This window comes from Pipra filicauda, unplaced genomic scaffold (genome assembly GCF_003945595.2).
Source record: "Pipra filicauda isolate LSUMZ 115617 unplaced genomic scaffold, ASM394559v2 scaffold2_size9829703_pilon, whole genome shotgun sequence".
NCBI classification, from domain to species: Eukaryota; Metazoa; Chordata; class Aves; order Passeriformes; family Pipridae; genus Pipra; species Pipra filicauda.
In genome coordinates this window covers 126,122-148,062 of record NW_024104421.1, presented here as the reverse complement: position 1 = coordinate 148,062, position 21,941 = coordinate 126,122, and the positions used below count along the sequence as shown (strand labels likewise).

The following is a 21,941-nucleotide window of genomic DNA, read 5'->3' as shown; positions in this document are numbered from 1 at the left end:
ACGGAGCCGCCGTCCCGCACCCGCGCACTTGCCGGAGATGAGCCGCGCCGCGCTGCGGGTCTCGCTCCTGCTCCCGCTCCTGCTCCTGCCCGCCCTGGGCCGCGCCAGCTCCAAGAGCGACAACGACCAGAAACACGGTGGCGAGGGGTCCCCGCACTCCCCGGGGAAAGGTGAGCGGGGGTCCCCCCGCGCGCGGGGCGCCGCGAGGCGTGGTGCACCCCGCGGCTGCGTTTGGGGTCCCCGTGCACGGTGCGCCTCGGAGCGCTTGGTTTAGGCTCCCCGGTCCCTGGGCACCCTGACGCGTGGAGCACCCCAATACTGAGTTTGGGGTCCCTGATGTATGGGTTGCCCAGATGCAGGGGGTTCCCCTCCTACCCCCCACCTTGCTGGGTTGGGAATTCTTGATGGTGTGGGGCGCCCCAATGCAAGTGGTGCTGGATTTGAGATGTCCGATGCTTTTTGGGGTGAGAGGGTGGTGCCCCCAATGGTGGGGAGTTCTCCCCTTGCTTGATTTGGGGGAGGGAGGGGGGAGGTATTGTACCTCCTGATGCACCGTTGTTAGGGCTCCAGGTGAGCCCCAGTGTGAGGTGCCCCTGTGGAGCTTTGTCCCCCCAGCATCTCCCAGCTGCGGGCGCTGCCCCCCCTCCCAGCACGTCCCTGCCTTTGTCCCTGCTCCCGCCAACTCCTGTACGGCCCGGCCGGCCCGACGTCTGCCCAGAGACTGAGCCCTCGCTTTGTGAGCAGCCTTTTTCTCTTACTAAGTCCCTTTTGCATCAAACTTGGGGGTTCACGGCTTCCTGGGGCGGGGGTACCAGCGCTGTGCACCAAGCAGTCCCTGCTTGCTCCCGGGGATCCCCCGGAGGTTCCATCCCCGCACCCCGGCGTGGTGAACGCCGACCGGTCCCCTTTATCCCGCAGCATGTCTGCTGGGCTGCCCTGCATCCCCCTTGTCCCCCTGCAGCCCACCGAGGACGGAGTCTGCCGCTGCTGGAGGGGGATGCCCCATGGCTGACGATGGGGAATGGGGGACGCGCTTGAACTCAGGGCTGCGAGGTGGTGCCCCTCCTCCTCCCTTGCTGGTGGTGTGGGGGCTTTCGGGGTCACAGTTTCAGGGGAAAAGTCCTGGGTGTTTGGTCTTGGTACCTTTTCTGAGCGGAGACAGTGGCGCTGCCAGCGCTCTGCAGGGGTTTTGGGCGAGTGTTGTGGATTTGCTCGCGTGGAGCTGAGCGCTGCACTGGGACACTGCTGTCCATGGCTACACTTCTTGTCCCTGCATTGCCCGCAGGTTTGTTTCCCGGGCTCAACCTCATAGCTGAGTGTCCTTGGTTTTGCCTCTGGTAAGGAGTTGTCCTGACCTGTGCCAGGACAGCAGCCCTGTGGTAAGGACCGGGAATTGTTTGGTGCCAGGAGCTGCTTTTGTTATTGCAATGAATCACTTTTCTTACCCGAGCTGCTTTTGCTGGGCTGAGCACAGGACAGAGATGGGGATGCAGATGGTCCCTGCCACAGAGGTGAAGTAACCCCGGCCACAGAGTGGGAGGGTGTTTGCGTTCAGCATACTGGTGTGCTGCTCTGGCAGCAAGCTGCTGGACACTGCGTGGGGTTTGGGATCGGTGGTTGGGAACACTGAGGTTGGGATGGAGATGGGGAAAGGTGGTGGCATGGAGGTAGCTACAGAACAGACAACTTGGCCCGTGCCATACCAGTGTTAGAAGGTGAAGGTCTGGACGGAGTCCAGAAGCAGGTTGTGGCTGGAACCCTCCAAGGCTCCTGCCAGGTGCCAAGTGCGTGTTTCGGAACCTCTACTGGGCGATGAGCTGGTTCCCACTTTCTTGAGGCTTGTGGACGAGGTAGGGGTGGTGTCCCCCCAGCCCTGGGCACTCAGCACATGTCTGGGGGTTGACACTGAAGCTTTGCCATGGGGTTGCTCCCTGAGTAGCCTCTGGCTTGCCCAGAGACCCGAGTCTCATGTTACGTGTGTCTTTCTGAAACTGTAACTCTCTTTCTGACCGCTGCCTGTTTCCTCTCCCTCCTGTTCAGATGTGTCTTGCTCTGTGTCCTCTTCTTGTTCATTCCCCCATACTTTTGGCTCATTCCTTTTCCTCCAGCTGAGCCCATTTTCCTTGCTTAATACTCCTTATTCATTTCTTTCCCCAGCTCCAAGCACTGATCTGTCCTCTGGGATTTCCCCATTTTTATCCCTTTTGTTGGGATGGCCCTTTCTGTCCAGCACTCTGTAATTGTTTCCTCTTTCCCCCAGCACTTGCTGGGGCAGCTGGGTTCAGAGTGAGCAGGAACATGCCCTGGAGTAAAGCCTGCCCTATGCCTTCCTCCACCCAAACCCTTGCCCCTCTCGGAGTGAACTGGCGTAGTCTTGGGCCCCTCAGCCCCAGCAGTCCTCCCCGAGGAGAACAAAGAACAATCCCTGCAGCAACCTGTGCTACTAGTGGCAGATTAAAGGCTGATCCCAAAGGCTTGCAGTGGGTCAGAGTTTACAAACACAAAGGGGTTTTAGTGCAGGCTTGGGAGGGATCAGTGCCCCCATGGGCAGCACATGGGGTGGTGTCCTGAAAGGATATGGGTGCTGCATGGGGTGTGTGTTTGGACAGAGAAACCAGGGCAGAGGTAGGGCTGGGATGGCACAGCCCTCCCATAAAGAGACTTCTTGTGGGGCTTGGCAGAAGGGTGTTTGAGGTATGCACCCACCCTGCAGAGACCCTGCCCAGACCAGACCATGCTTGCCCCAAACTGATCTGGAGAGCTGGTCATGGGCAGTGTGAACACAGTGGCACAGCCCAGCTACCCTGGTCAGGTTATTGCTTTCAAGGGACACGGTGCTTGGATGTGTTTTGTAAGCTGGGACCTGGGTGCTGTGGCTGAACCCTACTTTGCGACCTGCACTCTGTGCATCTCTGTGTGTCCTCATACCTCCTACCTTACTGACTGTCAGGAATAACCTTACTGTCCTTCCTGGGCCATGAGCTCCACTGGTCTCTTCACAGCCTGGGACTGATCTGTAGACAGGGCACAGCAAGGTAGTCCTTACCTGGCATCTGCAAACTGAACTCATCCCACAGGGCTTTGCCCCAGGTATGGCTGAGAGTTGGGTCAAAGGGGAGAAGAAGCTCTGGCAGGATCCCAGCATGCCCTGTGCCTGATCACAGCTGATAAGAGAGCTAGAAGTGAGCCCGCTGCCCTGCCTGCCACACACAAGCCATCGGAATTCCAGAGTTCAAGGCAAGCAGGCAGCACCAACGGCTGCGCTGCTGTCATGCAGCATCCATGCTGTGAACAGTACACGTGTTTTTTTCAGTGTTATTAGGTGCCCTGCAGCAGCCTCAAGCAGTGTATCCCCTAAAATGTGAAAGACTGAGGATGGGGAGTGCAGATGTATAGGGCAAACCTTCCGGGCTCCTTCCTTGTTGTTTGGCTCTGCCGAGGCTGCCCTCTGGGTCTGTGCAAATGATCCTGAGTCCTTCAGGTGCACAGTCCATCCCCGTGTGCCTCTGGTGAGATCTCCTGTGAGCAGCCTGCTGCATCGGTGCCTTTCCCATGTGAGATTTGTTGCAGTCAGTGGTTGTGCTGGCTCCTCACCCTGCCAAAAGCTGCTCCTACCCCTCCTCCCGGGCTGCAGGACATGCGGAACAGCACGCTGGTAATGGCAGCGTCTGCCTGAACTCGGCAGGAAAGTGTTGTTGGACGGTGTTGGATGTCAAGGAGGGAAGGGAGCTGGCACTTGCAGCACTGCCTGTATCCCAGAATGGGAGGGCTCGAGTGGGAGCGAGCAACAGCAAGAGAAAGCACAAAGGGAGGGAGTGAAGGGGGGAAACTCGTGGGAAACTTGGCTGGATCGTGGGCTGCTGAGGAAAGGGGGTGGTGGTTAATAGGTGAACTGGAGGGGCTGAGCATGGAGGTGTTCTTGCCTGCAAGGGCAGGCAGCTCCTGTGTTTTCCTGCTAGGACCCCTGCAAGCAGTCCTCTTCTTGCATGTTGTCTCCCAGTGTGCTCATCGCATCACCAAGGTTGTTTCCCCCCTCGTTTTTGGGAGTGCTTTACAGTCCCTGCTGGGGCTGTGGGTGCTCAGAGATAGGGCTGGGCATGCAAAGACCCACTGCCAAGGTGCAGCCACGTCTGTTGTGGTGAGTGGCAGCAGTTCAGTAGAAAGGAGACCTGGCACTATGCAGTTTTTCCAGGCAGAAGACGTGCTCCAGCGGGAAGTGTGGGAGGCAGATGAAATTATGCAAATCAGCGCTTGGGCAGGGCAGTGGGTTAATGTTCATGGCAAAGGGCTGCGAGACTGCAAATGCCCCCACGTGGAAGGGATCGGAGTAGTGCAGGGCTCCTCTGAGCCGTACCAAGGCTGGGGCAGATGCTGAGAGCCTGACCAGGCTCCAGGGCTGGGCTTGTCTCGGTGCTCTCCTACAGCGCTCCGTGAGTGTGCCAAGGGGACCCAACCCTGCACCACCGGGCTTGAGAAATGCCTCCCCGAGGGGGTGGCCTGGCTTCACCATCACTGCACCCAGATCCCATGGGATGGGGAAACACACTCAGGTAGCTTCAGGATAAGGGCTTCTGGGTCCTTTTGTTTCTGATGCCAAGACACCCCTGAGAAAGTCTGTTGTGTTGGAATGGATCGAACTGACTCCTGGGTGCAGCCTTTGGGGTGTTTAAAGCTGCCGAGCAGAGCTGGTAGGAGGCTGCGAGGAGGGTCTGGATCCCCCATGGCTGTGGGAACAGGCGGGTGCTGGGGAATGTGGGAACCTGGGGTGGGTGGCACAGTGCTGACACAGCAGGGCAGGTGTCAGCACGGTGCTATTGCTCAATCTATGATATGATGTTCAAGCTGCTTTCTGTCAAGGCAGAGTCCCTGGAGGTGAGCAGAAAGTGGGGTGCCGGGGCAGGCTGTGCCAGTTGAGGCATGTGCAGTGAGCCATGTGCCAACCCTGGGGTGCTGGGCCTTACCTGTGCTAGGACTGTCCCAATGTGAGTGCTCCTTGGGGTGGCTCCCCATGCTGATAGGGACCCTTGTACTGCAGGAGGGGAATCCTGCCTAGGAATCAGCAAGTGTGGCTCTTATGTGCAAAGCATGTCCACTTTATGCAGGTAGTGCCAGAAGGGGCAGGAGAGAGAAGCAAAGTGGGAGAAGGTACAGGGTGTTTCCAGAGGAAGGTCCCTGTTCTCTGGATTTTGGTGCATAATCAGTGTCTGTGGAGCAGGTTACCTTTGGGTGAACAAGGAGGGCAGGATGAATGGATCTCAGCTTGCTGTAGCACAGCTGGGCGCATCCCAGGGCAGTGCCAGGGAGGCATGGAGAGGGCACTGTAGCCTGTCCTGGGGCACACGTGTTTCTGCCTGGTGCAGGCAGCTGTGGCTTGCCCAATCCTCTGCTTGTGGCTCCTTCTTCCTATGCCTTTAGGAATACCAGTGCCTGGGCAAGTGATTCCTGAGAGTCAGAAATGCTGCAGAGGTGAGTCACCAGTGAAGCTGGAGGAAGCCTCAAGATCTGTTCCCATCCCTGCAAAACATAGCACCCCTAAACACCCTCCAGAACTTTCCAGCCCAGTTTGGCTGTGGCCTTCACTTTCCAGCAGATGCACCAAACACCCCCAGGAGTACCCATGCCTGGATCCTTGCTGAGAGGAGGGCAGGGTCCTGCTGCGCTTGGGGCCTTGCATGGGACATCTGGGCCTGGGAAAACTTCTCTCTTCCTTTCTCACCCCCGAGCTGGAATCCACTCCTATTAATAGCAAGTGGCTGTCGATAGCTGTTGTCAGCGGCAGGGATGGGGACTGAACCAACGCCTGCTGAGCCCCTCCTGTGTCCCAGCCAGCCTGGCAGGCAGTTGGCCCCACCAAGGGACAGAGGTGGTATTGGTGCTGGACTGTACTTGTTAAATGCTCCTCCACGTCCTTGCTGCTGTATGAATGCCCCCCTTTGCCCCAGACTTGTCCCACCCCGGCACCCTCTGCTCCTGCCCTTGTGGGCTGGGATGTGCCAACAGCCTGTCTGCAGTGAGGAGTGTGCTGATAAGGACAAGTCAGAGGAGGAGCCCATGAATTACCTGTTGTGCCAGTCAGAGCAGGTGCATAACCTTTTTGGGCCGTGTTTCCCTGTTTGTGGCAAATCTGAGCCCCACATCCCTTTGCCTGGAGCTGTTTGCCTAGAAGGGCTGGTGATAGCCAAGATGTTTGGTCAGAGCATCTGAGAAAAGGCTCTTGTGCACTTCTAAGGCCAGCTCCAGTGACATGCTGGGAATCCAGCTTTGCTGGCAGCTCTGGAGAAGAGTGATGGTGCGAGGGTCAGCCTATTGAGTATTGTTGTACCCTCAGGACCTGCCCAGGAGGGCTTTGCCCCCTCTAGATCAGCACAGCGGGCACATCACCAGCTGGGAAGCTCAGGGCCTGTCCTGTCCTGCGGTGACCACTGTATGCCCCATGGGTGACATAGGACATGCAGAGGTCCCGGCACGGACTCCCCCTGTCCTGCCTCCTGCTTTTCCTATGGAAAGGTTTTGCATGGTAGGACCTTTATACAGCTCTGTGCGGGCATTTCGGTGGTCGAGTGAGCTACAATAGAGGGCTGCTGGGACAGGAGCTGAGCATTTGGCCTGGCACATTTTCTTGTGGCAGTCTGTACCCATGGTAGAAGCACTCAGTGATGTAAGGACAAGGTTTTGGTGCTCGTTTTTTCCTCTGCTGTGAGTCCCAGGGCTTCTTTCTCCAGTGGGAGGAGGGTGTCTGCATGGTGCAGTGCATCTTGCTGCCCAAACTCCTTGTGATGTGGGACCTGCACTTTTGAAATGCCTTGTCTTGGGACAATGGGATGTTTTGGCTGCTCCAGAGTAGCTGCCAAGGCACTGGTACAGCTGCTTAGTGACGGAAGCCAATATTCCTGATTTTTCCTTTATAAGGATGATGACAAAATGTCAGGCCCTGGGGTTTTCCCTCTGACCACCAACTGCAGGGGACCTGGCCTTGGCCTGAGGAGGCAGTACCATTTGCCAGGGTAGAAGAAGGAGTGGGAAAGAAAAGGCAGGGAGCGGGATTGAAGGCAGTGGGATCCCAGTGACCTGCTGCTGTGGTTGAGAGTGCTGCCTGGCAGAGCTGCGTTTGCTGACAACCTTTACCTTCCATTCATGTGGTTTTTTCTTTTCTTTTTTTTCAAGGCCACAGTCACTGGAGCTATGAAGGTAAATACCCTACAGTTACTCCTGCTTTTTTCCTACCACTCGGCAGATCCTGGGCCTGAGCCAGCCGTGGTTAATGATTAGAGGACTCCACGACTCACCTTTCACTCCTGCCTGACCCTGACACAGTGCCCGAACCCAGGCATGGATGGGCTGAAGAGCCAGGGGTTGCTCTGGTTTCAACAGGAAGCAGCAGCTCCAAGGAGGGTTTCCCCAGCTCCTTGGGAGTGGGGGGACACCCCTCAGGGCAGGGCTCCTCCCTGCATGGGAGCTCCCCTGATCCTGTGCCACGCAGGAAAACAGGCTGGGCTCTCCAGGCTGGATTTGCAGTCCCTGCTGGGACTTTGACCTGCCCAGGGATTAGCTTGCCTTCACCTCTGTCCTCTGCCATCCTCCCTCCCTGTCCTGCCTGTCCCTGCCTTCCCATCATGGCTTGGGGGGCTTCTCCAGAGCACCCATGATGGTCATCACTGCAGTGCTATCACAAATACACCCCTTATTTCTGCACCACCACTCTGGGGTTTGGCTTGGACCTGCTAATGCCCAGCTCCATCTTTACAGGAGGTCCTGCGAGTGTCTGGCCTGGAGACAAGCCTGGGTTTGCTTTGGCCCATGATACACTATAAGCAGCCCTCTGCAGTACAAAGGGAGTTTTCTGGGCATCAGCCATGCTTACCCCAGCTGTGGCACTGTTTGTCAGCCACCCCGGCCACGTGAGCTGGCCCTTTGCCACAGAGCCCAGCAGCACGGTGGTACCTTGCTCGAATGGCAGGGTGGGTGATACCTGCCAGAGGCCAGGCTGTGCAAGACAGCAAGTGTGTGATGAGCTGCAGGGCAGCAGCTCCACAGTTTGCCAAGTCCACTTGTAAATGATCTTCGTGTGTTCTTCCTAAACACCCCAAAAATAGACTTTCCTGGCAGCTCACCCTGCTCCAAGACCTTTCCTGATACAGCTGCATGCAGTCACATGGTGGCACGGATCTGCTCCCAAGCTAACTTCATGGAATCTAAACTTACGTGCATGGATAATTCCCTGGCCAGCGCCCGTCCCCTTCCCCACCACCCCCCAAACCTTCTTTCTGGTGGTCTCCTTACCCAGGCGATCTCACTGACACTCCCTCTCTTCCCTCTTGCACCAGACCGGGAGCACTGGGATACAGATTACCCGGACTGTGGGGGCACCATGCAGTCACCCATCAATGTTGACACAGCTCGGACCATCTTCAGCCCTGACCTGCGGCCCATCCAGCTCTCTGGATACAGCCTGCCTGCCAATGAGAAGCTTGTGCTGAAGAACAATGGGCACACAGGTGGGTACAAAGGCAGGGGCAGAAGCAGAAACACAAGCAGAGGCTGCCCAGATTCTCCCAGCAGGACCAGGCTTCTCTGATGCCCTTGCCCTGGGCTCTGGGAAGGAGATACTCTTGCAAGCTGCAGTCATGTTGCTTTCAATGCCAAAAGGGAAGCATTGAGCCAAGTCCATGTGTTTTCCTGGACGAGGGGAGAAACCTGGAGATGTCCAGACCCTTTGGGAGCTAGCTCTAGAAATTTGTTTAACTCCACATTTCCTTTTAAAATGTGTCCCTGGTATTTCTGACGCAGGTTTGCAACCACTGGTTCCTCCTCTGCATTTCGCTTTCAAAGGACTCATCAGTCTCTGGATGTGACTTAGCCTTTAAGTTACTTTTGTCTGTCTCTTAGGACTCAACTTTGATCAACTTCTTCAAGTCTGTGCTTAAGGATGCTGTCTCAAGATCTTAAGAAATTTTTATACATCTTTTATTTCCTTTCTCCAATTTTAGAATGGTTTTTGGAAAGTCTGGACACAACTTATGTTATTTTAGTATCAGCCACGTTATGCCAGATATGGAGGAAAACCACATCTTTCCATTCATCTCCCCTCTGGGGATGGTCTGACCTGGTTGCTACCAGCTTTCTCTTGGAGCCAGCAGACTGTTCTGTGCACGCTGGTGTCTGCCAGTCGCTAAGCTAAGAAAAGGTTGTGGAGAAAGGGACTTAGGAACTTGCTGATGGTGAGATAAGGCACCTCCTTGCCCTGGTAGCAAGCGAGATGGAGCTGACCTGTGTGTACAGCAAATTTGAGAGGTCAGACTTGCTGTGCATGGTCCGATCAGCTGCGTGGTGCATGCACAGAGCTCTTATTGTGGCCTCCTGCCCTAACGTGCCTGCAGAGTTAAGCTAGTTGAGCTCAGTAGTTGCTATTTTAGACACCCTGGCATCTGGTGTTGCTTGGTGTTTAGAAAAGCAGACAGAGCATTTTCACTGGGGAGGGGGGAAGTACTTTCTCCCATGCTTATAAAGTGCCTTTATTTATTGTGGCAATGACTGGCATGCTTTATGAAAAGCCATAAATAAATAAAAAGTTGCCAGTCCAGTAAGATATTTGAACAATTACTCATTTTGGTAACATAAAGTTTATATGCTGCATAAGCTTTTTAAAGGGCCTGAAAATGACTCAGGTAGCTGGGAGAAGGAATGCAATGATGCAGCTATTCAAAAGAAAGGTAAAAGCAGATAAATTCACAGGGAGAGAGCAGTCTCCCACTTCCTGTGTTTGAGTTTTCTATCTCTGAACCCAGTGGCAGGGAACTCGAGATGGCAAATGACTCATCACAGCCCTGCTACGTGGTTAATCCCGAATCTGTGCCCTAGCTTGGTGATGTTACTAAGGGCCACTTCACCTATAAAGGAGAAAAGAAAAGAATTTATATTAAAAATTAGGAAGACGTGCTTAGAAGGATAAGACAGCCTTTCACGGGGTCCAGGGATGCTCCTGATGTTTTTGCCTCACATCCAGGTAACTCAGCTTTAGCTTTGCCACACTGCAACGTGAGTCCAAAATAGCTGGATAAACCACCCTGAAGTAAAGAAAAATGAAATATGAATTTACAGTATCCAAAGAGGCAAAAATTTGAGCTCTAAGTGCTTTAAAAATATTTAATGCTTCCATGCCACCAGCTCCAGTGCTGTCAGACACTCGCAGGCTGCCTTATTTGAAAGGTCTCAGCTTGCCAAGCTCCGCAGCTTTCTGTCCAGCTGCCCTGCTCTCATAGGTATTCACCACTCCGCCAATATCTTTCTCTACGAATTTTGTCCATGGTCTCTTTATATTATTCTCACTTACTGAATAAATTGTTGGATAACATTTGCCTTGGAGCTGGCCCCAGGAGTCTTTGCGGAGGGGCTCTTCACTTTCCAGCATTTTCATAGCAGCTGTTTTCAAAGCTGACGTATTTACTGCAGTGTCCTACAATCTGAAGTCGAAAGCTGAGCCCTGCCACATTGGCAGGCTTGCCCGTAGCCCCATGAAAGATGGAAAGCAAGGTTTTTTTGTTATGATCAATTTCCACAAGCTCAGGGTGACTGTTTCGCTTGAGACATTTCCTCTGTGTCCCTGTGGGGTGGACTGGGCTTTGTGTTTTACTGACTGACATTTTCCTTCTGCCTCTGCAGTTGTCCTGGAGCTGCCTGAGTCACTGGCCATCACTGGTGGCTATGCCCAGCAGTACCGAGCCGTGCAGCTGCACCTGCACTGGGGCTCCCTGCTGGCTCCTGGCTCGGAGCACACCGTCGACGGGCGACGCTTTGGTGCCGAGGTGAGGAGCCCTCGTGGTGGTGGATGAGTCCTTTTCCTCACGGTGCTGGGCAGGGAAGGCACTGGAGGGCTGTCATGCTCCTCGCCCATGACTCTCGTTGTCGCTGGACAAAGGCTGTAACCCCCGGCCAGGATCCCAGGCAGCTCTGCAGCAGTGGAGTTCAGTGTAAGAGGCCACGCTCTGGTGCTGGGCGAGACTCACGCTGCAGCCTCGTCCTGGGCTGATGGAGCAGGAGCTGTGGCAGTCCCCAGCTGGGGAAGCCAGCTCCCCTGGAGGCTGTGAGCGGCCTGCTTTGGGAGCTGCAGGGACTGTTTACTCTGTACACACTGTTCTCTTGCTCTGCCAGCTCCCATCTGGTTTTATCCCTCCTTCTCTAGCTGCTGTCCTCGAACTGAGACCAGCTCTGCAGTATGAGCCCCTGGTATGCAGGACATTGCTGTCCCTAGCTGGGGAAGTTCCTGCAAGCAGACCTTCCTGCTGGCTGCTTTGCAGCAGCGCATTTCCTTGGTCTCACCAGCATTTTCTCTTCCCAGGAGGGGTGCTTGTCACATGTGCACGTCTCTCCCAGCCCTTGCTTTAGAAGGCTGGAGCCCTGTGAGTGGTGAGCATCTCCCATCAGTGCCCATCCTACATCGGGATTGCATGTTTCCCTTTCAGATCCACGTGGTCCACTACAACACCAAGTATGACAGCTTTAAGGAGGCAATGGTTCGCCCAGATGGCCTGGCTGTACTGGGAGCCTTTCTGGAGGTGAGTCCCATAGATCAGCAGGGGGAGGGTGGGGCTGGGGTGGCAGAGCTGGGCACAGTTTTGAGGACTGTCAAAGATGCAAATGCACCTTGGAAGAAGGGGAGAGAGAGGGCAGAGCAGTGCTGATAGAATGAAGGGGTCATGGGGATAGGCTGCCTCTCACAGAGAGTGACACCTCCTTGCTGGCACTGCCATCACTGGGTGGTCTCCCTTCAGCCCCTGTCCTTGCCATAACTGTGGAGTCTCTGTGTTGCAGGTTGGGCCAAGTGAGAACCCATACTATCAGGAGATACTTGAGCATCTCTACGAAATCGAAGGAGTAGGTAAGGCCCTGTCCCATGTAGTGCTTGTCTCAGGGGCTGCAGCCCTGCAGAGAAACCCACTGCCTGGCAGAGCAAAGCTGCAGCAGGCATTTGCTGTGTGTACATGAGAAGGGGAGCATTGCACCGCTCCTATGGAAGCAGCGCTCCAAGGTGCCCTCTGCTCCCACATGCCTCCAGGGGAAACTCACTGCTCTTTCTCCAGTGGCACACACAGTGCCAGGCTGCCTATGATCTCCATGCTGTTGTCCTGCAAAGGATTGCAGGTCACTCCTATGGTGTTTCTTCTCCCAGGGCAGCAAACGTTGGTGTCCGGATTCAACATTGCAGGTCTACTGCCTGACAACCTGAAACTCTACTTCCACTACAATGGCTCTCTGACCACCCCTCCCTGCTACCAGACAGTGAAGTGGACAATCTTCAACCAGACCATGAAGCTCTCTCGTGACCAGGTCTGTCAGGGCAATGAGCTCCACACTAGGTCTTGCCCAGCCTCTCCCTGCAAGCGTGCACCATCTGTGCTGGTGCCCTGCAGCTCATCTGGCTCCCAAAGAGGGGATGGATGCTGCTCTGCTCACACTGTTCTCCTTCCAGATGTCAATCCTGGTGAACAGCCTGAGGACTGATGACAGCGATCTCCTGCAGAACAATTACCGGCCAGTGCAGGACCTGCACGGGCGATGGGTGCTGGCCAGTTTCCAGACCACCCTGCCTTCACAGAAGCACACTCCTGGTAAGGAGTGTGTGAGCGTGCTCAGGCTGTGCCCAGCTGCAGGGGTGCAGAGACGGGGCAAGGAGCAGGAATCAGTGCTTTGTGCCTCTTACAAAAGTGCAGCATTTGCCTGGGTTAGACCTGCCCAGCAGTGGTCTTGGGGTCCTGCTCTCCTCTGTTCCTGCACTTCTTTCACCCTACCTGGGAAAGATTGTTTCTAGGAACTTAGTTTATCCTTAGTCTTGCAGACATACCAGTAGGAGGACTGGGGGATGTATGTTCAAGAGCAAACATCCAGGTCCTAGCATCCCAGCTAGTTCCTTCAGTCCCAAATGCAATAGATAAATTCAGTAGGAGCTGTTGGTGGCACAAACTTGCAGCAAGCACCCCTCATCCAAACCCTGCAGGAAGGGCAGTGCTGGAGACCCCTCCTGAAGGGTGCAGTCTGCCAGTGGGGCCACACAGACATCCCAACCAGACACACAGTCCCCTGCCTGAGGCAGCCCTGTCTGCTTGTCCTCGGTTTGTCCTTGAAGGCTTTTCTTGCATTGGTGGTTTCCAGGAATGAGTAGAATTTACTCTTAATCCTCAGGTGTGACTATCGCACTGCATCAATGAATTTTTGCCCGTTGCTGTTCCCTGAGGTCACAGGGGTTTTTCTGTTCAACATCCTGTTCTTTTCTGTTTTGGTGGCATTTCCTGCACCTTGTGTCGAGCTGACTAATAGGAACAGCACACAGGCTTTGTCCCAGGCCTCAGTAACCACACAGTGTGGTGCAAGGCACTTCCCTCACCATTCCACCTACAGCCAGCTTGCTGATGGCTGTAGGCTTTTAATCACTGTGGTCTTCAGCCCGGCTAGCAGTTTCCCATGTGGCACTGCATCAAATGCTTCACTGAAGCCAGGAGAGATAAAATCTACCGCATTTTCTTTGTCTAGAATATCACTTATCAAAGAAGGATATCGGGTTAGGCTGGCACGCTCTATCTTTGGTAAACCTGTTAGATACTTTATCATATTTTCCATTTACCTCCAAGCCTTTCTTTTACCACTTTCTTGCAGAAGCTGTTCAAAACCTCCAGGTGTCCATGCTGGGGCAAGGGAGGAGTTGCCCAGCTCTACCTTTTTTTTTTCCTTTTCCTTATTTGCTATTCCTATCCAAAAATCCCCACTACAACAAAGCCACAAAGCCCTTGTTCCTGAACTGCCAGGGCAATGTCCCAGTACTTCTGGATGAGGTCACTGATCCCCTGTCTTGAGTGCACAGGATTGCTGGGGCTTTCTCCCCACATCAGTGCTAACTGCCTGCTTTACCCCTGGGGCCAGTGAGCACTGAGGTGGAGTGCTGGGGGGTCACGTCTCATTTTGCCTGGAGCTGCACCTTCTGCACCCATGCTTGTTGTCATTCCCAGTTCAGGATAACCGCTCCCGCCCCTGGGAGCTGGGTGAAGGTGGCGGCTTTCCCGCAGTTGGATACAGCCCGCAGATAGTGCCACTCTGCGCGCGATACCCGAGCCGTGTACAGATGACTGTGCAGCTCTTTAAAAGTTATGCTCTTACGCTGGGTAAATATTTGCCCGGCACAGCTCCCTCCCTGCATGTAGAGCCACTAAACCATCCCCCTGCTGGGTGCCCTGCCCGCAATGGACGGCTGCTTCCTCCTCAGGAGGAGCTGTCCATCCAGCCACAGGCAACTGTCCCCATGGTCACCGCCTGCTGGGCTCACCCCATGTCCCTCTCCAGGATCTCCTGTGGGGTTTGGTAGAGTCATGGGGTGCTGCAGTGCTCGGCACCCTGCCTGTGTTTCCTAGATGGTGGAAACAGCAATGGTGGGGGGAGGCTTCTGGCTGGGCTCAGCGAGGGTTCTGTGTGGGCTGTGGTTCAGGGATCCTTTTTTCTATTCTTCCCTTGATGCTTCTGTGCCAGGGTGTCAGGGCTGGGATTCCTGCAGCAAGATGCTGTGAACTCCTGGGGATGCTGCAGGCAGCTGTCCCCGGCCTGCTCATGGGTGATGGGGAGTCTTTCAGGCAGCCCTGCTTTGGCAGTGGGGCCCGAAGGCCTGCAGGCTTGACACTTCCTCCCCGAACACCTGGAACAACCTCCTGACTGTACTGTCTCTCTTACAGGTAGTGACGGTTCAGCAGCAACAGCAGGTAGGTGAGGGGCTGGTACAAAGGAAGGTGGTACAAAGGGGATGTACCTGCCTGGGAATTGGGGTCCTGGAAGCCATGTTCTGAGCTGGGGGGCTGGCAGCCACGGTGGGTTTTGCAGGGCAGAGCTCGCATCCGTATTGCTGGTTCTCACCCTCTGGTCTTTGTCTCCTTTGCAGAAGGACACTCCAGCTCATTTCATGCAGGTAAGTGTGCTCAGTCGAGGCTGCTCCTTTGTGCCCTCTCTGCCTTGGGGCCACCAGCCTGCTCTCTGCCTCGTCTCACTCAGACAGTAGCTGCTGGGGGCCATCCCCAGTGTAACATGGCTCTGCTTGGCTTGTAGGGGATGTGCTGGCCGTGCTCTTCGGGGTGCTCTTTGCTGTCACAGCACTGGCCTTCCTGCTGTACATCTACAAGCACCGCAGCCAGAATGCACGGTGAGACATGGGGACATGCAGAAGGGGGCCTTGGTCCAGGGCATGAGAAGGGGGCTTAAGGGTGGTCTCAGGCAGCAAGACCTTCTGCCTGGTCTAACACTCTCCCCCTCTTTCTTACCCCACCAGGCTGGACTCACCAACCAAGTCCAAAGTCATTTACACCGCAGCCAGCACCGAGAACACTGCGTAAACTCCACACCTCTGTGGCAGTGCCAGCTCCACCGGTTCAGCTGCCACCCCACCTCCCCTCACTCTCACCCTGGGCCAAGGATGAACCAGTGCTCCAGCATCCCTTGGTTGCACAGGCTGCCCACATGGACTGTTTGCCTGGGGCAGCATTTGACTCCAACAGATATTTTTGTTATAAAAAAGGTAAAAACTATTAAAAAAAGAAAAAAATAAAGTAAAAGCCACCCATGGTACCAGACCTCTCTGCTGTTCTTGTGAGAAGCTGTGGGGCAGGAAAGAGCATCCACTGTGCAGCTGGATCCACAGTGGAGAAGGGTATGCAGGGACCCCTTCCCAACCAGCAGAGACAGCATCAGCCTCTGTCCGCTGGGCAGAGCTCCAGAGTAAGCAGCACAAGGCTTCTTGTACAGCCCAGCCCTGCCCTCCATCACTCTGGGACTTCTTCCTCCTCTTATTTGTGCAAAGCATTGGAAAAACATAGCTACAGCTTGGTAGGGCTGGAGAAAGGCAGAGCTGCAGGTGGCAGAGCCACTGCTTGCTTGCTGGACAGCCCCCACCCAGATCACCTCCAGCTCTATCAGAGCTAGATTAGCCACAGTAGCCCCAGATTCAGGGCTACCTCCCACCTTCTGTGGTGGCTCAAGTGGCAAAACCAAGGCCTGGGAGAGGAGAGGAACCTGTAGACTCCAGCTCTCAGCAGCCTCCACCTCAAAGTTGTAAACCTAGAGCCTAACCCCTGTTAGGGTAAACAGAGCAGGAGCAAGCCCTCCAGGCACATGGGGCCTGCAATTGCCAGACCATTCTCCCTAAGTCACACCAGCATAAGCCACTGCCACCACTGCTTGTACCCTCCCCACACGGGCAGTGCCGATGGCCACACACAGCATCCACTTCTCTGTGGTACTTAATTTTATTGGTATAAAAGCCCACTACGGATAAAACTGCCTTCTCAGCCCGATGGCAGTTTCTCCCTCCCAGCCCTGTGGCACAGAATCAGGGCTGGTACCCGCCTGAAAATCCCCAAGAACAGGAGAGGGCAATGATCCATTGGAATGGTCCCTTGAACCCTCTCCCAAATCTGTGCCGGCAACAGCTGTGGCATTGCATCTCCTCCCAAGCCCTCCACCACCCTCCATGTCCACTGGGCCCTTTGGATACTGCCTTCTCCCCCGTTCTCCTCCCACCCTGTGAGCTCTCAGTACCCCTGGGTCCCCCAGCACCATCCTGCTGTACCAAGATACCAGCTCACTGCGCTACCACAGGTGAGCGCCTGGGCCGTGGCTCCTGTGGTAGCAAGACTGGGCAAAGAGGTGGAGAAAGGAGCCCCACAAGGGTCAGCCGTGAGCCAGAGCACGGCAGCACTTTGCAAAGCCCCTTCCTCCACCCTGCAGCAAGGAGGCAATGCGGGTGCCCCGCCCGGGCACGGGGGGCACCACGCCTGCGGTGGCGGGGGGAGAAGCGATGGGTTTCTTTGGGCTCAAGACTCCAGCAGTCCAAGGCAGCATCCTTCACAGGCAAGCTAACTAGGGCTGAGCTCACGGCAGGGCCAGTGGAGTCAGGCCCCCCAAAACTGTGCTGTTCTACGGGGGCTCCCAAAGGGGCGTTGGAGTGAGCCAGTCCCAGCCACACTGGTTGGTTGGTAGGTTGGCTGCCACAGCCGGACCCCAGCGCCTGCCCTGCTGGGGCTGGCCAGGGTCCCCGAGTCCAGGAGAAAAGATATTGCAGAGAAGGTGATGGCTGATCCTGCCACCAGGATAGGAGGGGAGGGCAGGGGTGGCTGGGGACAGGAACATCCTGCAGGGCCTCAGGATCCTGGTTGGGGGCTGGCTCCGCTCCGTAAACCTGCAGGAACCGAGAGGAGAAGGGATCAGTTTTCACCAAACACTTGACTCCACTTCTCCCAGGAGAGGCAACAACCTGACTGTGGCCCCAAAAACCACTTGCTTCTCCTTGTCTGGGAGACAAGGGGATGATGTCCTTGTTCCAGCCACAGGGACAACCTCTTGCCATCCCAGCATGAGTCCTGGTACCCAGCAGGACCCACAGTGTCCCTATGCCCTTTACGGAGCAGGACTTACAGAGCAGGAAGCGCCGCAGGTTCTGCGCAGATCCCCCCGACAGTAGGTAAGCCCAGGCAGCGGCAGCAGCCATCAGCATGTAGGAGGGCACCAGGCTGCCCACATACAGGGGGTTGCAAAATGACTGTGGAGAGAGGCAGGAGAAGAGAAGGGTGAGCAGGCAGGAGAGGGAGAAGGATAGGATGTGTGGCAGTGTCGCCACCTCAACGAGTGCAGTGGGACAGAGGACACCAACTCCAGGATTTGGTTTGTGAAGGGCCAGCTGCTTTGCTAGTGCCAAAGATTGTTTCCCCCCAGCATGGGGACCAGTACCCCAAATACAGGTCCTGGTGCAGAGCTCTGCTCCCAGTTACTCACCGACCCCGAAACAGTGAGGTGCATGACAACGACCGCCGCGATCTCCCACCAGCGCCGATGCTCACAGCCATGGAAGAAGAGGATCCCCCAGAAGGTGTGAAGGAAAATCAGCACCATGGTCATAAAAGCTGCAGGGAGCAGCAGAGAGGTGTCATCAGGGAATTGCCCACCCTGACCTGGCCTGCAGGCCTGGGGAACGATGGGGAAGTAGAGATAATGTTGAGCTGGACTGGGAGGAGCTAAAGCATCTCTCCCACACTCGGGGAGAGATGGGAGAGAAGAGCAGGGAGGGTCACAGGAGACAGAAAAGAAGGGTTTGGCACAAACAGATGTGACAGGGGCTCAGATGGGTGAGGGTGTAGCATGGAGAGGACAGCATGGAGGGAAAACTTCATCCCCCCTGGCTCTGCTGCCTCTGTAGTGGGGCAGAGACATGAGCAAAGGGTGCCAGTCACTCACCTGAGGTCAGGAAGTACAGCTGCGAATCCCCATGGATGCCCACAGTGCCAGGCCCTAACGCATCCGCCAGTAGGTTGATCATGGAGAAGGCGCCGCTCATGAGACCAAAGCCCACGCCAGCCACTGCCAGGACAGGGACACTGTCAAGCCCTGAGCCTCCTAGGGGCCACGCCAGGCACCTCCCAGCCAGCTCTGGCATGAAAAATCTCCCTTTGCTCCCAGCACCACGCCCAGCCCTGCGGTCAGGGTGCCCTGCTCTGCCCAGCACTCACCATATGCCATTTGCTGGATGGAAATGGGGGAGCAGCCGTCCTCACTGAGGGCCACCAGCCCCTCGATAGCCTTCCTGTGGGGTGAGAGAGCACAGTGGAGCCCAACACAGCCCAGCCATCTCCTGAGGCATGGTGCAGTACTCAATCATGTCATCCTCCTGGCAACCTCCCCACCTCGAGCTGCAACATCCACCACGGAGAACATCCGTGTGACTTGTACCACCAGGCAAACCAGACATGTGAACACCACGTGAAGCCACACAGAAAGATTTTCCACAGAGGAATGTGGGTGCCAGCCAGCCCAGCAGAGCAGGGCTGGGGTGAGCAGGACATCGGGTGTAAGGCAAGCAGCAGCACCCCCACATGGAAAGCAGCTCCAGTGCAGGCAAGGGAGGCTGCACCTGATCTCTGCATTTATACTCCAAGAAAGATGTTGACAAACAAGGAAGGAGCTGGAAAAATTCTTTGGGGAGAGAAACTGGGAGAGGCTTCATAATTTTTATCAGCTAGAGGTGTGGTGGGTGAGCACATCAGATAGCTCCTCAGCCCAGGGAGGGCAGCACAGCTTAGATCTGGAGATCCGCAAGCAAAACGCAGTGGTTTGTGTCAGAGGCTGCTCCGTGGAGCACTGCTACCCTCTGCCTGCCTGCCTCTGACAGTGCCCTGCCGCAGGGAGCACTGCGAGCCCCGGCTCCCCTGGCCTGCTCCCAGCTTCGACCCGGGAAAGCTGGGGGTTATGAGGGATGCCGACCCCAGCACTACCTGCCCATGCCTGTCTGCACAGCCCCAGCACAGTGTCTGTCCATCTGTCCACACAGGACAGGGTGCAGCACGTGCTCACCTGGCAGCACAAACCCTGCACTCCAAGCAAGTGGCACCATGGAGGCCGGGAGCTGCCGAGGCTGCACTGAGACTGTGTCCCGGGCTGGTCCGGGCACCAGGTCCTCCAGACCTTAGGGCTGCTCTGCTCCACCCCCTGAGACCCACTGAGGTCAACACATCGGAATAGGTGCCACCCATGCACTCCCAGAGAGCACCGAGATGATTGGTGCCACATGTGACATCCCCCCCAGCCCAGGAGCTCCCAGACAACATGTGACACCCTCCACGGCCAGGACCACCATCCAGCAGCACTGGCACAGCAGGGGAGACGCCATTACCTGAGGAGCTTGTAGTAAAGGAAGCGGAAGGCCTCCTGCAGCAGCACAGAGAACATCACCCCAAATATCAGGAGCCCCTTCTGCAGCCGCTCATCCTGCGGGTCGCTGGCTTTCACTGCGATAAACCAGATGAGGGACGAGAGCAGCAGCGACACCAGCCAGAAGAAAGCCCTGCAAGAGACAGAGCCTGCTGGCACTGGGGCTATGCCGGGGCCATCAGGACCATCCTGCACCCCTCTGTGCTGGTACTGGCATGGCAGCTGTGCCCCAGCCTTGCCTGCTCTCCCACCAGCACCAGCGCTGCTCTGGTCCCAGTGCCGGGCAGGTGGTGCCTGTACTGGTCCCAGTGCTGTGCTCTGGTCCCAGTGCCAGGCAGGTGGTGCCTGTACTGGTCCCAGTGCTGTGCTCTGGTCCCAGTGCCGGGCAGGTGGTGCCTGTACTGGTCCCAGTGCTGTGCTCTGGTCCCAGTGCCGGGCAGGTGGTGCCTGTACTGGTCCCAATGCTGTGCTGTGCCTGCACTCCTGCTCCACCACTCACCAGAACTGGCACCAGTGCCCCTGTTGTGCTCAAAGCAGTACCAGCACCTGTGCCAGGATCATATTCATGCCAGCAGCAATACCACACCCTATTGGTCCCAGCGATACCGGTGCCAGTGCCCCAGCTGCACACACGCACCAGTACCACTCCCAACCCTCCACTGGTACTGGTAATATAGGTACTGGTGTCCATGATGTACCGATGGCTGTGACAGTAAGAGAAACAATGTTGGTGCTCCTGTCATGCAAAGAACAGCACCAGTATGAGTACTGGTGACCCCACTGAGCCCACAGCAGCACAGGTACTGGTCCCATGAGGGTGCCTCAGCCAGTACCAGTCACATGCCTCATGCCCCTCATGCTACCAGCACCCATCACATCCATAGTGGTACCAGCACCTCTGTCACACCCATATGGCACCAGCACCAGCACTGGTCCCAGCAGCCCATCACACCCATACTGGTACCACTACCAGCAGTGGTACCAGTGCCCCTTTCACACCCATATTGTACCGACACCAGCAGTAGTACCAGTGCCCCGTCATGACCATACTGGTCGTGTAAAGGCACTGGGACCATCACCCTGTCACACCCACACTCGTACCAGTGCCCCTGTCACACCCATCCTGGTACCAGTATCCCTGTCACGCCCACACTGGTACCAACACCTCTGTCACACCTGTACTGGTTCCAGCACCCCTGTCACACTTGTACTGGTACCAGTGCTCCTGTCACATCCACACTGGTACCACCACCCCTTTCACTCCCATACTGGTACCAGCACCCCTGTCACACCCGTACTGGTACCAGCACCAGCACTGGTCCCTGCACCCCGTGATCCCCACACCGCTCCCGGCACCGATCCTGGCCCCACATCAGCCCCCACAGCAGCGTCAGCGCCCCCACCACGGGACTGACCCGGCGATGAGGATGATGATGCGGAGCGGATCGCGGGCGATAGTGAAGAGGAAGAGGCCGAAGGCGGGCCCGAAGGCGATGAAGGTGCACCCGAAGAAGACGGCGAGCGTCATGTCGGCGGGACACGGGGCCGGGACACACGGGACGCGGAGCTTGGTCCGGACGGGCCCGGCGGCCCTTCCCCCTCCGCCGCCCTTCCGGGGCCAGTGACGTCACGGCTGCGCGCGCCGCCGCCGCCGGAAGCGGCCACCGGGGCCGCGCCGGGAGGGGCGTGGCCTGACCGCGGTGGGCGGGGTCGGACGGTGACGTCACGGCGCACGGGCGGGAATGTGGGATGTCGGGAGAAGGTACTGAGCGCGGAGCTGGGTCTGGCGCTGGAAGAGGCTCCCCGGGGAAGGGGTCACGGCACTAAGCCTGACAGAGCGCAAGAAGCGTTTGGAGAGCGCTCTCGGGCACGTGGTGGGATTGTTGGGGGTGTCCCGTGCAGGAGGCAGGAGTTGGAGTTTGATGGTCCCCGTGGGTCCTTTCCAGCTCGAGGCATCCTGTGATTGTGTGGGAACACAGTCTGTACCCGGGGAGCTTGGCCTTGTCCCCACGGCCACCCAGGGACCACGGCTGGGGTGTGCAGGCTGTCCCAGCCTCAATGGCTCTGTGAGTCTGTGTTCCCTCCACTTGTGTGTTCAACCCAAACGAGACTTGACAAAGAAAGGGACTTTGGGACCCACTCCCACTTACTGACACCCACACCCTCACGCACACCCTTTCTGCCCCCAGAAGACTTCGGACAAGTGCATTGGATGT

At 56.5% G+C, this 21,941-nt stretch overlaps 2 protein-coding genes across 3 annotated transcripts; one reads left to right on the top strand and one right to left on the bottom strand.

Annotated features, from left to right (window-relative positions):
• On the top strand, positions 1-15,589 carry LOC113990794 (carbonic anhydrase 9-like). Of its 2 annotated transcripts, none has more exons than XM_027726526.2 (12): positions 1-170; positions 7,165-7,188; positions 8,325-8,495; positions 10,660-10,802; positions 11,460-11,552; positions 11,809-11,875; positions 12,167-12,324; positions 12,467-12,605; positions 14,712-14,738; positions 14,915-14,941; positions 15,079-15,172; positions 15,299-15,589. In XM_027726526.2, exons 1-12 carry the CDS (start codon positions 38-40, stop codon positions 15,360-15,362), a joined length of 1,140 nt encoding a protein of 379 aa, XP_027582327.1. In that variant the 5' UTR covers positions 1-37; the 3' UTR covers positions 15,363-15,589. The 2 variants fall into 2 exon arrangements, with proteins under 2 accessions (XP_027582327.1, XP_039239140.1); XM_039383206.1 differs by having other exon boundaries at positions 36-170; positions 12,203-12,324.
• Positions 15,590-16,252: 663 nt separating this feature from the next.
• On the bottom strand, positions 16,253-21,360 carry LOC113990797 (gamma-secretase subunit Aph-1b-like). Its single transcript, XM_027726540.2, has 7 exons — positions 21,141-21,360; positions 19,688-19,858; positions 18,528-18,601; positions 18,256-18,378; positions 17,797-17,924; positions 17,440-17,563; positions 16,253-17,203 (listed from the first exon to the last, which is right to left on the bottom strand). The coding sequence occupies exons 1-7, from the start codon at positions 21,251-21,253 to the stop codon at positions 17,166-17,168; spliced, it is 771 nt and encodes a 256-aa protein (XP_027582341.1). The 5' UTR covers positions 21,254-21,360; the 3' UTR covers positions 16,253-17,165.
• Between the last annotated feature and the right edge of the window lie 581 nt (positions 21,361-21,941).

Coding starts and splice junctions, on each gene's coding strand:
- LOC113990797 (XM_027726540.2), bottom strand. CDS start 21,253: ATGACGCTCGCCGTCTTCTTCGGGTGCACCTTCATCGCCTTCGGGCCC. Junction 18,379..18,527: donor CATCCAGCAAATGGCATATG/GTGAGTGCTGGG, acceptor CTGTCCTGGCAG/TGGCTGGCGTGGGCTTTGGT. Junction 17,925..18,255: donor GCTGTACTTCCTGACCTCAG/GTGAGTGACTGG, acceptor TGCTCCCTGCAG/CTTTTATGACCATGGTGCTG.
- LOC113990794 (XM_027726526.2), top strand. CDS start 38: ATGAGCCGCGCCGCGCTGCGGGTCTCGCTCCTGCTCCCGCTCCTGCTC. Junction 11,553..11,808: donor TACTGGGAGCCTTTCTGGAG/GTGAGTCCCATA, acceptor TCTGTGTTGCAG/GTTGGGCCAAGTGAGAACCC. Junction 14,942..15,078: donor CTCCAGCTCATTTCATGCAG/GTAAGTGTGCTC, acceptor CTTGGCTTGTAG/GGGATGTGCTGGCCGTGCTC.